Source organism: Benincasa hispida, chromosome 8 (assembly GCF_027475165.1).
Source record: "Benincasa hispida cultivar pf3 chromosome 8, pf3_genome.v1.1, whole genome shotgun sequence".
NCBI lineage: Eukaryota > Viridiplantae > Streptophyta > Magnoliopsida > Cucurbitales > Cucurbitaceae > Benincasa > Benincasa hispida.
The window spans coordinates 10051239-10064633 of NC_143485.1; the positions used below are offsets into that span (position 1 = coordinate 10051239).

Below are 13395 nucleotides of genomic sequence, written 5' to 3' on the forward strand. Positions count from 1 at the left end.
TGGACTCACTTAGAAATTTTTTTTAATTAGTTTAAAGAAACCCTATACAACCCTAAAGGGTTGTTATATTAACCCCACATACATTAAAAAATTGAAAAAAGGGTAAAATGATCCAAAATCAACCCTAAAAGCCTTCAATGAAATATTTCAAATTTAAGAACATTTATGAAATTTATGACCTAAAGAGGATTTTTTAGATAAAAACACCATTTTTTATCTCTTGTTTATAAATTTGTGCTTTAATTAGTTGAGTTATGCACAAATTTAAAAATAAGTTAAGTTAATTTATGTGGTTGACAAAATATAATATTTAAGGTACCATTACTTAAATAATAAAAAAACAATAGTAGAAAAAAACTTAAACCCAAACTAAAATAATCTACTTTTCAAATACAAATTATTATAACCCAAACAAAATAATCTACACCCTAAACATAGATTATTATAACTTACAATAAAATATTATGTACCACAGATATAGATGGTTAGAATCCACATATTTTTATAATCATTTGACTATAATAATCACAAAGTGTAATAACAACTCAATGTCTTAAGACAATTCCCATAGAGTTTGAGGACCTTTTTAACATTTTTGAGAATCTAAGGACCAAATAAACATAAACCTAAAAGTCTAGGGACTTAAAGTTTTATATAATATATATATATATATATATATTTATTTATTTATTTATTTATATATATATATATATATTTATTTATTTATTATTCGTGTGTGTAAAATCAGTATGCAGTGGGTAAACAATCTCTGCTGCCGCCTTGCAAATATCTCTGAAAGATAAGGGACCCAAGAATTTGGGAACACCAAGCAGGTGGACGCTGGAAGTTGTTTCTAAATGGAGCTGATTCTGCCTACCCCCTTGTTTGCCACCTTCCCCAAGAGTATGCTTCAATTCTTTCCACTTTGATTTCATTCCATTTCTCTGTTTCCCATTTCAAATCATCACAAACTTATCTAACCCATGTTGGCAATTTGCGTTTTCCCAATGAAATTGATGCTCAAGACTCATATAAGTTTGAGAGACTGATGTTCGGTTCTTACAGTTCTAACTTTCCACCATTTCTTATCGTACGATTATCCGTTATTTCTCTTTGGTCTTTCTGCAAAAGGGTTTTGGTCAGTTTATTCGTCTATATGGGAATTTTCAATGACTATGTTACTGTTGTTTGACAAGAGTTTTTTTGGCATAATTTGGTAGTACTGGAAAACTTTGAGAGACTAGATTTTGTTGGTCTGTATCTATGATTAATGTGATTGTTTAGTTGCTAACTCATCTATAATGTAGGTTAATTAAGATGAATATTGGTTGGCCGTTGGCTAGCATTTTAAAGTTGTTTGAAAGGTTTGGAACAAGACTCTTGAGTGTTATGATGGTTGACAGTAAAGGGGGTTGTATCACATTGCTGGAATCAAGGTTCATATACTAGCTCATAATTAAGATCTTCTACTTCTAGTAAATTATGGTGAAGAGCATATAACCAAATTTGGGAAATGTAGATCATAGAGTAGTGCAATGTGCCACTATTGAAGACATTGGTTTCATATTGGGGGTGCTTTAAGGGCAAATTGTAGGTGCCCATTGTCACAAGGAGAAGCCCTTTAATTTCACTTGAGGATGAAATTGTGTCAATGATGTTGTGTTCCGAAGCAATGTCTCAGCATTCATGTGGAAGACACTGTCTAATGTTGCTTTTAGTTGGTTGTTACATGTTATTTAGGACATGCTAGTGAAGCCAGCTATTTGAGTGTGGTTGTTTACACACTTTTCATAGCTGTTAGGTCGTACTTCTTTCGGTAACATTCCATTTATCTGTAGAAATAGCACACTCTCAATGTACAGTCTCATCTCATGAGCAGAACATAGCGAACTTTCCTTCTCAGCTTTTTCCTCTCATTTTGATTACCAAGTTTTACTTATAAGAAGAGCTTCCACACCTGAGTGCTGTACTGCCTTAGGAAGAAATTTTGTACCTCATTTTGTTTAGCCATATTTTTGGCTCTCCTCTTCCAAAACTTCAACTTTAGTTTGTTTCATCCTTGCTCCATTGCTTAAGCCATAGAACAACTTCTTTTTTCGCCATTCCTTAAAATAATATCCAAATTTTATTTGAGAATGTACAGTCAAAAGTGTTTTTGTGGGTCTGGTCAACTAGTTAGAAAGAACCATACAAACTTCAATGTCACAAGTTGAAATTTTAGCAAATATCTGGGAGATCAGTCATTTTGAAGCCTCTACTTGGTCCACCAGTACTAGGTAATTATCATGCCTTTTAATGATCAATGTCAATTGGAGAGGGATTTTTTTTTTTTTTTATTGTAATTTCCTTGCTTCTCGAAGTGGATCTCTAATACCTGCTTTTGTATATTTCCTTCAACAAGTGTCCTATTTGATGACTTACTTCATGTAGATTTAACTTTTTTTTCATTTATTTTATTTTGTCTCCCTCCTTTTTATAACTCTGTTATTATTTTAACAGATTATGTTCATGACACCATCTTCTTTTCCTGTTGCATTTATGATTTAAAATTAGACTTGGTAGATTTTGTAGAACGTCAACCTTGGAAATCATATTTCTTAACATAGGGAACAACAGTCTATAGCTAAAGCTCTAAAATCGGGTTGTGTGAGCAAACCATGCACAAATTTATGATTTCGTTCCTCTGTACTAGTAAATCAGACAGTAAAATTTCCATATTAGATTGAGAAATTGGAGTTGTTAAATTTTTCCTATGCTGTACTAGAATCTACACTATGAACTTATGATATGACATAACTGATACGACTTTAAAACTTTCTACTGACTGGCAAATGCTCTTCATGTGCAGTAATTAGGGATCCTAAGCCCAACAACCATGGCCTTTGCTTGTTGGACTCCAATTGTCTTTCAGCAGATGTGAAACTACAAGGTGGAAGAAGAACATTGACTATAGCTTCTTCTCTACCCGAAACAGCAGCTTCTGTGGCTATTGCTGCTACAGTTGTAGGTGCAGCAGCCACCTTCCTTTCCCGAAGAAACAAAGATTCTCAGGCAGTAGAGGTGTGGTTTTACATCTGAAACACTGTTTTGTGCCATTAGCTTACTGTCAAGTCTCTGAAATCTGCATCTTGTCAGTTACACTGTTTTTGTGTCATTATCTAAGAAGCACAAACATTTGCATTTGACTTACATGTCCATGTCACATATGTATCTGTTACTTGGACACTCCAACACTCGTTCGACACATATCGCATACTTGTCAACACAATAGACATGTTAGACGTGTGACGTTAGTTGTACAAAAGTTAATATGGGTTAAACATTTGTTAGAAACGTACCAAACACTTATTAAGCATACTAAATAGACACATAGGAAAAAAGTAATAAAACTTGAGAGCAAAATACACCAAACCCATTTTTTGAGAATGTAAATGTGCTTATTGGGTTTGAATTTCTTTCTTATATAAAAATGATAAATATTTTATAAAACTTATACCTTAATAAGTGTTTATTTTTTTTGCCATGTTCACGTCCTATTTTTAAAAGATCATGTGTCACCTTGTTTGTGCTATGTTATACTAGTGATCGTATCCATATCCGTACTTATATATCTGTTTTTGGTTATTAAAGTACCCCTATGCTTGAATGAAAGTTGATAGGTTTATTTGATCTTTTTCTCTATTCTCAATAGAGTCAGTTACCCGTGGACTTGAAAATTAGCACAATACGTGATAATCAATATTTTTTTAGGAAGAAATAGCATTACAAAAATTCAAACATTTGAACCTCTAGTTATGATAACATGCTAAATGGCCACCTTCTTTTTCATTTGCTTTTGTTTTTTTTTTTTTATTTCTTTTTTTTTTTTTTTAAGAAACAATTGAATTGAAGTATGAAATTTACAAAAGGGAAGAAAGCTGTAGTCTGAAGGAGTTACAACAAACATCTCAATTGGACAATAGTCAAATATGTTAAATATAAATAGATATGACAATTTACACCAAGATATAGCTAGGTAAATAACATTCTCAAAAAACTTATTGTAGTCTTGTTCTGTCATCAAAATTCCTTTGATTTCTTTCCACCCATGTAAGAGTCTCTTCCTCTTTCTGAAAGGATGACTCAAAAGAGTATTGGAGAGGTGAGCTTTTGGATCCTTTGGGAGAGCCAGAGGCCAATTGAAAGAAGAAATCACGTCCTTCCAAAAAGCTGATACAAAAGAACAAGTAGAGAAAATATGTTATTGTGAATCCTCATCCTTCTTTGGAGCTCGTCTTGCGTGTTTGTTGCCATATTTATCTTTCCTAACTGCCTCGGTTAATAAAGGTTGCAGAGCATCTCCCCTTTGTTCTGAATCACTAAGCAAGGATTTAGTGGAAAACATACCATTTGAATCCAAAATGGTTAAGGTGCAAGGCAGACAGATTAATTTGTTTATTTATTATTATTATTTTAAAACAACGAATGTGGGGTATGGTGATTTGGACTTCTGATCTTAAAAAATGTACATGCCAATCACTACCATATGCTCATGTTGGAAACAAAAAGTGGTTTAATTTTGTCCATTCTGCTATTTCCTCACCTTTTAAGATTTCTCAGATTTATGTTCCAAATGTCAAGTTCTAGCTGCCATAAATCCTTTACGGCAGCATTTTTCTGATTACGAGCTTACTTGAACAGGATCTGTTCTATAGGTTGTACATCTGTGTTGTCCTTGAGTTCTAAACAGCATTTTTCTGGTTTCTATAAACCTTACACTACCACTAAACTCAAATATCCTTAAATGGCTTGGTTATGATACATCTGATCTTTTATTTTGTACTGAATTCTTTTGTGGATGGTCCGTAATGGTTACCCTTTAAATTTCAGGTTCCTTTGATAACATGTGAAGATTGTGGTGGTTCAGGCTTATGTTCTGAATGCAAAGGTGAAGGGTTTGTGCTGAAGAAACTGTCAGATGAAAGTGCAGAGCGAGCGAGGTTGGCTGCGAAGAATATGGCCACTCGATTCACTGCAGCGTATGATTTTCTTGGCACACTCTCGTCTTATTAGAAAGCTTCTACTTTCAACTAATAATCTGACTTTAATCTTTCTATCAGGCTTCCTAAAAAATGGAGTTACTGTTCCAAGTGCTCTTCTGCTCGTTCTTGTAGTACTTGTGGTGGCAGTGGGACGTTGAACTCTTAGTCAGAAATTCTAATAGAGATGAAATCTTTACAAACGTACATGAGAGTTAAGACCACAAACTGATGGTTTTATTGTTTTTAAAGGTGGTTTGACTTCATCCTTTTTTGAGCTTGCTGGATCAGTTTGTAGTTAAAAAGTATTGTAAATATTAACGTCTAATATGTAATAATAGTACAAGTCATTCAATGTTAGGAACAACAGGAAAGACAATAAGTCAAACTGAGAGAACAACAAAAATGTAAAGGCAAAAGTTAACCTAATTCGAAGCTAGAACCACAAATATATATGAGCATAAAAAAAAACAACTATGTAAGGAGGATAATCTTCGTTGAGACAGATAAGGGAGGTTTCTGTGAATTTGCATCAAATAAGGAAAAAAATATTTTCCAGATAGAAATTGCTCAGACACCCGTGATGTTCTTGATAAGCATAAAAACACGTTGCATGACATTATGCCTAAATAAAAGATAAGCCAATTCAATTGTAGCAACAAAGATGATATATTTTAAGTATTAACATGAACATGAATTGAGCTCTCGAGAAAACATTAAAATTCTTCGCATTAACATGAATTGAGTTCTCGAGAAAACATCATAACTCTCTTCTTATTAACATGAATTGAGCTCTCGAGAAAACATCAAAACTCTTCTTTCTTCTTTTCGTTTCATTTTCTCTAGAGTGGATGGTAGGTCAGGGGGATTTTGTCTAAATTTAGGGTTGAAGTTAAAACATTTTAAATAAAATGCTTACTGATTATTTTATTTTTATTTTGTTTTTGTTTTATGTGATTTTTAAAATAAAATTTATCTTACCAAGTAGAAAAAGAGTGAACAAACTTAATTTCATTAGATTGTTTACGGGAATGATTCAACTGCAAGCATAAAAAGGGCTCATTTCATAATAAACAAAGTTAACATGTAGGGTATAACTAATCTTGTTTGCATGATGTTGCACCTGAAGGGCAGTATGGTAGCTTATCCATGCTTAGATTCAAGAAAATAAGTAGTAAAGCATACAGGTAGCACATTAAGATAGGTGCAACACAAGACAACCAAGAGTTAAGCCTTGTCTCACTGCGTATAACTTGCATGCTACGACAATTTTGTATATAGGCTTTTTTACATTCACACATCAAATCTTTTCACTATGTCACTTTTGTTTAATTTTGTACACCGAAATCACTTAAACACATTTTGTTAATTGTTTACTTCCATATAACATGTTGGTTATGCTAAATGCATTAAAGTCGTCTTCTTTGAAGTTTTGACCCCGGAATATTTTCAAGTATTACTTGTCAACACCTAGTTCATACTTGAGCTAGCGCGTTGGGTTACAAACAAATATGTGCATCCATTTTCATTGATCATATTACACTATATCATTTCACTTTCCATTTATTTTCATCGCATCTTGCACAAATTTATTTCATTTCCTTTGCCCCAAGTCAAGTTCTTGACATCATTGCCAAGAAAAAAAAAAAAAAAAATTCTTTTATTGTGTTTAGCAAAAATTTCAAGTATTCACTATTGTCTTAGAGTTTTCATCATTTGAGTGTGTACTTTTCATCATTTGAGTGTTTACTTGTTATATTTTTCATTTGAGTGTTTACTTGTTTATCAAAAGAATATACATAAAAATGATTTTTTAAAAAATTTTTCTAATCAATCCAAACGGGTCCTTAATCCCACTTTGGTACTCTTGTGGAAAAAGCTAACTCTTTCTAAAATGAAGTGATTAGTTTTTATTTTATTTTATTTTTATTATAAATGAAAATATTATTAGTTTGTTTGTTCTCTTACTACCAAAGATTTAAACTAAGAAAAAATAGTTTTAAAAAAACATATTAATTCAAAATTTTTTGAGTAATGTATATATATAAAGAAATAATGATTATCAAAATTTCCAATGTTATGAAACACGTGCATCGTGCACACGTATTTCTAACTAGTAATGAGGAAAAAGAGCCCAATATTTCCAATTGACCTTTGTTGATGTGTTAAACATGCCATTTTCTTCTAGCACACTCTAGTCACTAATGCTATGGCTAGTGAATTACTTTTGTGGGTAAAGATTGCCTCTCCTTTTGTTTCTTCAATGTGAATGCCAAATTGACTCAATAACATCACTATCAACCTCCTTGGTCCATTCTAAATATAATAGATCTCATAATAATTATTTAGTATATATACGTGGTCGACATATTCACCTATCATTCGCTTGAGCTTAAGATATTAAAACCTATGAAACATTTCATAAATTCAACTCATATCCAATCAAAACCTCAAAGTCGTATCTTATAATATTAAGTTTTGGAGGACAATAGAGCAAATAACTCTAAGAGTTCATGAAAGGGTAAGGTTATAATTTGTCTCAAATAGACCAAGCAAGCTCAACAATTAGGAAGAGCTATAGAACTATATATAATCCTAGTAGTTTGTATTGAATAAAAAGGTCATTCAAGTTGACCTCCTAAAAACAATAGGCATAAATAAGATATGTCATTTGACAAAAATTATTGGATGAAGACGCCATAATAATGTGATTGCTTTCAATTAACCTTTGGACTCAAATCCAAAAAAAGTTATATAATCTCTTATAACTAAAGAAAATAAATTGGAAATAACTTTAGGTAGTTTCTATCTTATGTTGTTTGAACTATATAAAACTAACATTACATTGTGAACGACTTTCTTCAATAATTTTTCTTAATTTGTAAACAAATGAAGTTTTGTTTTTTGGTTTTTTTTTTTTTTTTTAATACAACAACTACGGGGATAGAGATCGAACCATCAACATTTAGAAAGAAAAACCATGATAATTACTGTTGAGCTAAATTCTAATAAATTCTAATTAATGTAGTGAAATGAAATTGAAATATATAGTGTGCTTTAGAGAATTGAAATGGATTTGGAGAAAGTAGAGGACAATAACTCCCTATGATTGGAGAGCTCCATTGACTTGGAATGTGCAAAAGAGTTGAAAATGTATCAATACAACCAATTGGTTTGGTTGTTGGGAAAATTAATAAAGGAAAAAAAACTAGGGTGGAGTCAGGCTGTATCCACTTATTGTACAATTCCTTTTGCATCCAATGAAAAATTGTCACGTGACGATTATTTTTTTAAAAAATATTTTAGATTCTCATCTATCTTATACAAAGATCAATCTAGAAAAACTACCTGCACATCCTGCTCTAATAACCAAAATTTATAATTATAATTATAATTATAATATTCGAGATCAAGTTCATATAGCATATTTACTAAAAGGTCATTGTCAGCCTTGGAGTCATATTTTTCCAATTAAGAATTTTTGTACAAAGTCAAGGCAATTTAATATAGCTTGGTTAAGTGAATATTCTAATTAATTAGAATATAGCAATTAAAAAGATGTTGTATTTTGTTTATGTTGCTATCTATTCAAACCAGAAGTAATTAAAAAGTCAGGATCGATTTCAAAACATGAAAACTTGTAGAAGAAAATTGTAATATAATAAATTAGTTAATATATGATGTTATGAATACTTTTCTTTTTTTACATTTATTTATAGATTTTTTTTTTTATTAGACTTGTACATATAGTACCCTTATAAAATTCCTGACTCGACCACTGGGTGTGCTCATTAATAAAATTAAATAGTAATCATCCATGGTCAGAGCTTTTATTTAAAGCATTTTTTAATGAGAGGGTTTAAATATACAACTACCAATTTGTTAATTAATATGGATTGTTCTTATGATGACGTGATTTAATTGAATAAGAAGATGGGAAACCCTAGGGAAGGAATCCCCAACTAATAGAAGTACTTCACAAGCTTTTAACTTCTTTCAAATATAACATTCTTTATTTGAGTCTCGTGGAGAATGCTTTTAGTTTAGTTTTTTTTTCTTAAAAAATTATTATAAGTAAAGTTTTGTAGTAGGGTCTTTAAACCCTAAACTTATCCAATTTGAGTCCAAATAGATTCTTAACTTCATCCATATTTTTAAAATCTATGAGCTTACAAGAAACAAATTGAGGAACTTAAACGCTTAATTAGGTTTAATACATCGGATTCATGAATTTTAAAATCTTTTTTTTTAGATCTGGGATTTATTAAACAAAAATTTCAAAATTTAATTGAATTTGAAGTTTAACGACTTTCTATTACTTTGGAAGCAACACATATATATATATATTCTCCATAACTTCAAATATATATGTATATATATGCGTATATATACGTGTATATCATGTATTCGAAAAAAGAATAGTTTTGATAAAAAATATATACTAGGATTTAAATTAGAATTAAATTTAATATAATTTTCATGATATACATACACACATATATAGTTTTGTTTTTTGGACACATTGGTCCAAATGATACATGCCTTGCTTTGATTACTTCACACATAAAACAAATTTGCTTGATCCTAACACTTTTGGTCATAACTTAAGTTATAATAAAAATATATACATACATACACACAAAGGTCGAGCAATTCACATTTGGCAAGTACAAAATTGTACTTTCGAACTTTGTATAGACATAATCTTCTAAAAAAAGGCCTTAAATTTTCAACATTTTCAATACAAACTTAGAGATTATAAGACGAGTTAAGATGAAACCAATCACCACCCGATATCTTTCTTCTCGCTTGACTAGAATCAAGTTTTTAAATATCAATGTCGAGGACTTAATTTTACCAAAATCGTCGATGAAAATTTCCATAAAATTTCAATCTTGATGAATATCTTTAGAAAAACTATAAAAACAAAAACTTTAGGCCCCGTTTGGTAACTATTTCGTTTTTTGTTTTTTGTTTTTAAAAAATAAGTTTATTTCCTTCCAATTCCTTACAATGATTTGCATCTTTCTTAAATACAATAGTTGAATTCTTAACCAAATTTCAAAAACAAAAATACATTCTTAAAAGCTAATTTTTTTAGTTTTCAAATTTTGACTTTGTTTTTTAAACCACTGGTAAAAAGAAGATCACAAAGAAAGAAATTTAAGAGTCAAAGTAGTGTCTATATGCTTAATTTTAAAAAACAAAATATCAAATGGTTACCGAACGGGATCTTAGATATTTATATTATATTTACATTATCAATATTTTGTTGTTTATTAAATCTTTCATAAACTTTTTGATTGATCACCGTCCTATCGATGTTCATGAAAACATGAAAATTAAATGTCAATATGCCTCAGGACTACATGTAATATAATTATGACCTTATAATAAAACCCCAATTAATTAGGAATTTTGTCAGAGATAAAAATGGTTATATATTGTTTAAATTAAAGTTTTGCCCATATTTTAATACCTTAATCTATATGCATTCAATAGTTTTAAAGCTAAAGTCCTAATATATAAACATATAATAATTAAATTTGGAGAGTTGAGTTAGGACTTGTGACAGATTTATAATATTAATATTTTTGTACCCTTTCCCCTAATTTCTAGTTCTTATGCTATTTGATCCTTTGGGATATACGATGGGACCTTTCAATATGCGGCGAATTGGATTCTCTTTTTCTCAAATTCTATTATAAATACGTTAAATTCATGAAACAATTTACAACATCTCCTTAGATACCACTTGTCTTCAATTTGATTTGTTGATTCAGAAAGCCAAAAGAAAAAGAAAGAAAAATGGGTGATGTTGAAGGTTCTCCAGGAAGCTCAATGCATGGAGTAACTGGAAGGGAACAAACATTTGCTTTCTCAGTAGCTTCCCCAATTGTCCCAACAGACACAACTGCTAAATTTTCATTACCTGTTGACTCTGAGCATAAAGCCAAAGTTTTCAAGTTATGGTCTTTAGCCAACCCCCACATGAGAACCTTCCACCTTTCTTGGATTTCCTTCTTCACATGTTTCGTCTCCACCTTCGCCGCCGCCCCTCTCGTCCCCATCATTCGCGACAACCTCAACCTCACCAAAGTCGACATCGGCAACGCTGGTGTCACGTCCGTGTCCGGGAGTATCTTCTCTCGTCTTGTTATGGGGGCGGTGTGTGACCTTCTGGGGCCTCGCTATGGCTGTGCTTTTTTGATAATGTTGTCGGCTCCGACCGTGTTTTGTATGTCGTTTGTGTCCAACGCTGCTGGTTATATAGCCGTGAGATTTATGATTGGCTTCTCGCTAGCGACGTTCGTGTCGTGTCAGTATTGGATGAGTACAATGTTCAACAGTCAGATAATAGGGCTTGTGAATGGGACAGCTGCTGGATGGGGGAATATGGGAGGAGGAGCTACTCAGCTCATTATGCCTTTGTTGTATGATGTGATTCAAAGAGCTGGTGCTACTCCTTTCACTGCTTGGAGGATTGCCTTCTTCATTCCTGGTTTTCTTCATGTTCTTATGGGCATTTTGGTCTTAACTCTTGGCCAGGACTTGCCTGATGGTAACCTTGGCAGTCTTCAGAAGAAGGGCAATGTTACCAAAGATAAATTCTCCAACGTGAGTGTATTAACTTCAATTATCTCCATCATCTCTCTTGTCTTTTTACTTAATCTTAATCTCTATCATCTCACAGGTGCTCTGGTATGCTGTCACCAATTATCGAACTTGGATCTTCGTCCTCCTCTATGGCTACTCCATGGGGGTCGAACTTTCCACTGATAACGTCATTGCCGAATACTTCTACGATAGGTATATTGATTTAATTTATTCTCTATCGTGATTACCGATTTTAACATGGTATCAAAGTCTGATAATTCTACGAGTTATGAAATCGATAATAATAAAAAGCAAGAAAAAAAGAAATATCAGGGTGAGAGGGTTTATATATACCGCACCTCTCTAAACTCTATTGGACATAACTTAAGTCTTGCGACCTCGTGTTACCTTATTTGAAGCACCATATATATAACAAATTCAAGGCATTCCAACATTACGTGTATTGCTTCTAAACTTGTGTTTGTCATGTCTGTTAACTGCAGGTTCGATCTAAAGCTACACACGGCGGGAATTATTGCAGCAACATTTGGAATGGCAAATCTAGTGGCGAGGCCGTTCGGAGGGTATGCGTCGGACGTAGCAGCGCGATACTTTGGGATGAGAGGAAGGCTGTGGACTCTATGGATCCTACAAACATTTGGGGGAGTGTTTTGCATGTGGCTTGGGAAAGCAAACAAGTTGCCAACAGCAATAGTAGCGATGATATTATTCTCAATAGGAGCACAGGCAGCATGTGGAGCAACATTTGGTATAATTCCTTTCATTTCTAGGCGATCTTTAGGTATAATATCAGGACTGACAGGAGCAGGAGGCAACTTTGGAAGTGGTTTAACACAGTTAGTGTTCTTCTCAACAACCAAATACTCAACAGACACAGGGTTGTTTTTTATGGGAATAATGATTGTTTGTTGCACTCTTCCAGTAACATTGGTTCATTTCCCACAATGGGGAAGCATGTTCTTACCACCAACTAAACATGTTGAAAAATCCACTGAGGAATTTTATTATGGATCTGAATGGACTGAAGATGAAAAGAAGAAAGGTCTGCATCAACAAAGCATTAAGTTTGCTGAGAATAGCAGATCTGAACGTGGTAGACGTGTGGCTTCAGCTCCAACTCCCCCAAATACAACTCCTTCCCATGTTTAAAATAAAGTAATTAGAACCTAATAATGTTTACTTTGCTTTGTATATTTTGTCTACTGCTTTTGTCATGTATCTTATGACTTTATTTCACCTTAAAGCAACCACTCAAACCAATGAAATGAGTTCATACTTGTCTGCTAAATGGATCTCTAGTGGTTTTTCTTTTTCAGTTTTTTAGAATCTGCATTTTGTATGGTTAATGTACAGATAAGGACCGTGTTGCATAATGAGACTTTGGATGCATCTTATTTGGCATTTTGTGCTTAGATTCAACTAAAAGGTTTCTCTCTTCTTTTTTATATTGAAAGTAATTTAATTGATTGCTTTGCTGATATCATCTAGGGAAGGTTGACTTATTCCTACTTTTGAGGAGCATATTATAATGTATGAATGATAATGATATTAAACTAATGGGTTTAGGTTTAGGTTATAAAATCATTAGCCGAAAATCATATATTATATAGCTAGCAAAATACATTTTTGATATGTGAGGTTTAATGCCCATGTACTATTTTTAACCTTTGAAGTTTTAAAATTGATACTTTAATATTTGTGGTATGAAAAATAATTTTAAATGATCCTTAGACTGACCCTTACTTAGCGATCAGAAAAA

General features: G+C 32.3%; 2 protein-coding genes across 2 annotated transcripts; both read left to right on the top strand.

The window, feature by feature from the left end:
* Window positions 1–713: 713 nt before the first annotated feature.
* On the top strand, window positions 714–5378 carry LOC120082609 (uncharacterized). The gene is made up of 4 exons (XM_039037860.2): window positions 714–903; window positions 2849–3060; window positions 4870–5018; window positions 5100–5378. Exons 1-4 carry the CDS (start codon window positions 858–860, stop codon window positions 5185–5187), a joined length of 495 nt encoding a protein of 164 aa, XP_038893788.1. The 5' UTR covers window positions 714–857; the 3' UTR covers window positions 5188–5378.
* A 5322-nt stretch (window positions 5379–10700) lies between these two features.
* LOC120083709 (high affinity nitrate transporter 2.4-like) lies at window positions 10701–12924 on the top strand. The gene is made up of 3 exons (XM_039039557.2): window positions 10701–11636; window positions 11713–11828; window positions 12119–12924. The coding sequence occupies exons 1-3, from the start codon at window positions 10827–10829 to the stop codon at window positions 12783–12785; spliced, it is 1593 nt and encodes a 530-aa protein (XP_038895485.1). The 5' UTR covers window positions 10701–10826; the 3' UTR covers window positions 12786–12924.
* Window positions 12925–13395: the final 471 nt, after the last annotated feature.

Bases quoted from the DNA above. Each gene is read 5' to 3' on its own strand.
- LOC120083709 (XM_039039557.2), top strand. From the start codon at position 10,827: ATGGGTGATGTTGAAGGTTCTCCAGGAAGCTCAATGCATGGAGTAACT. The intron at 11,637-11,712 runs GTGAGTGTATTA...ATCATCTCACAG, and splicing joins CCAAAGATAAATTCTCCAAC to GTGCTCTGGTATGCTGTCAC. The intron at 11,829-12,118 runs GTATATTGATTT...TGTTAACTGCAG, and splicing joins GCCGAATACTTCTACGATAG to GTTCGATCTAAAGCTACACA.
- LOC120082609 (XM_039037860.2), top strand. From the start codon at position 858: ATGGAGCTGATTCTGCCTACCCCCTTGTTTGCCACCTTCCCCAAGA. The intron at 3,061-4,869 runs GTGTGGTTTTAC...TTTAAATTTCAG, and splicing joins AAGATTCTCAGGCAGTAGAG to GTTCCTTTGATAACATGTGA. The intron at 5,019-5,099 runs GTATGATTTTCT...TCTTTCTATCAG, and splicing joins GCCACTCGATTCACTGCAGC to GCTTCCTAAAAAATGGAGTT.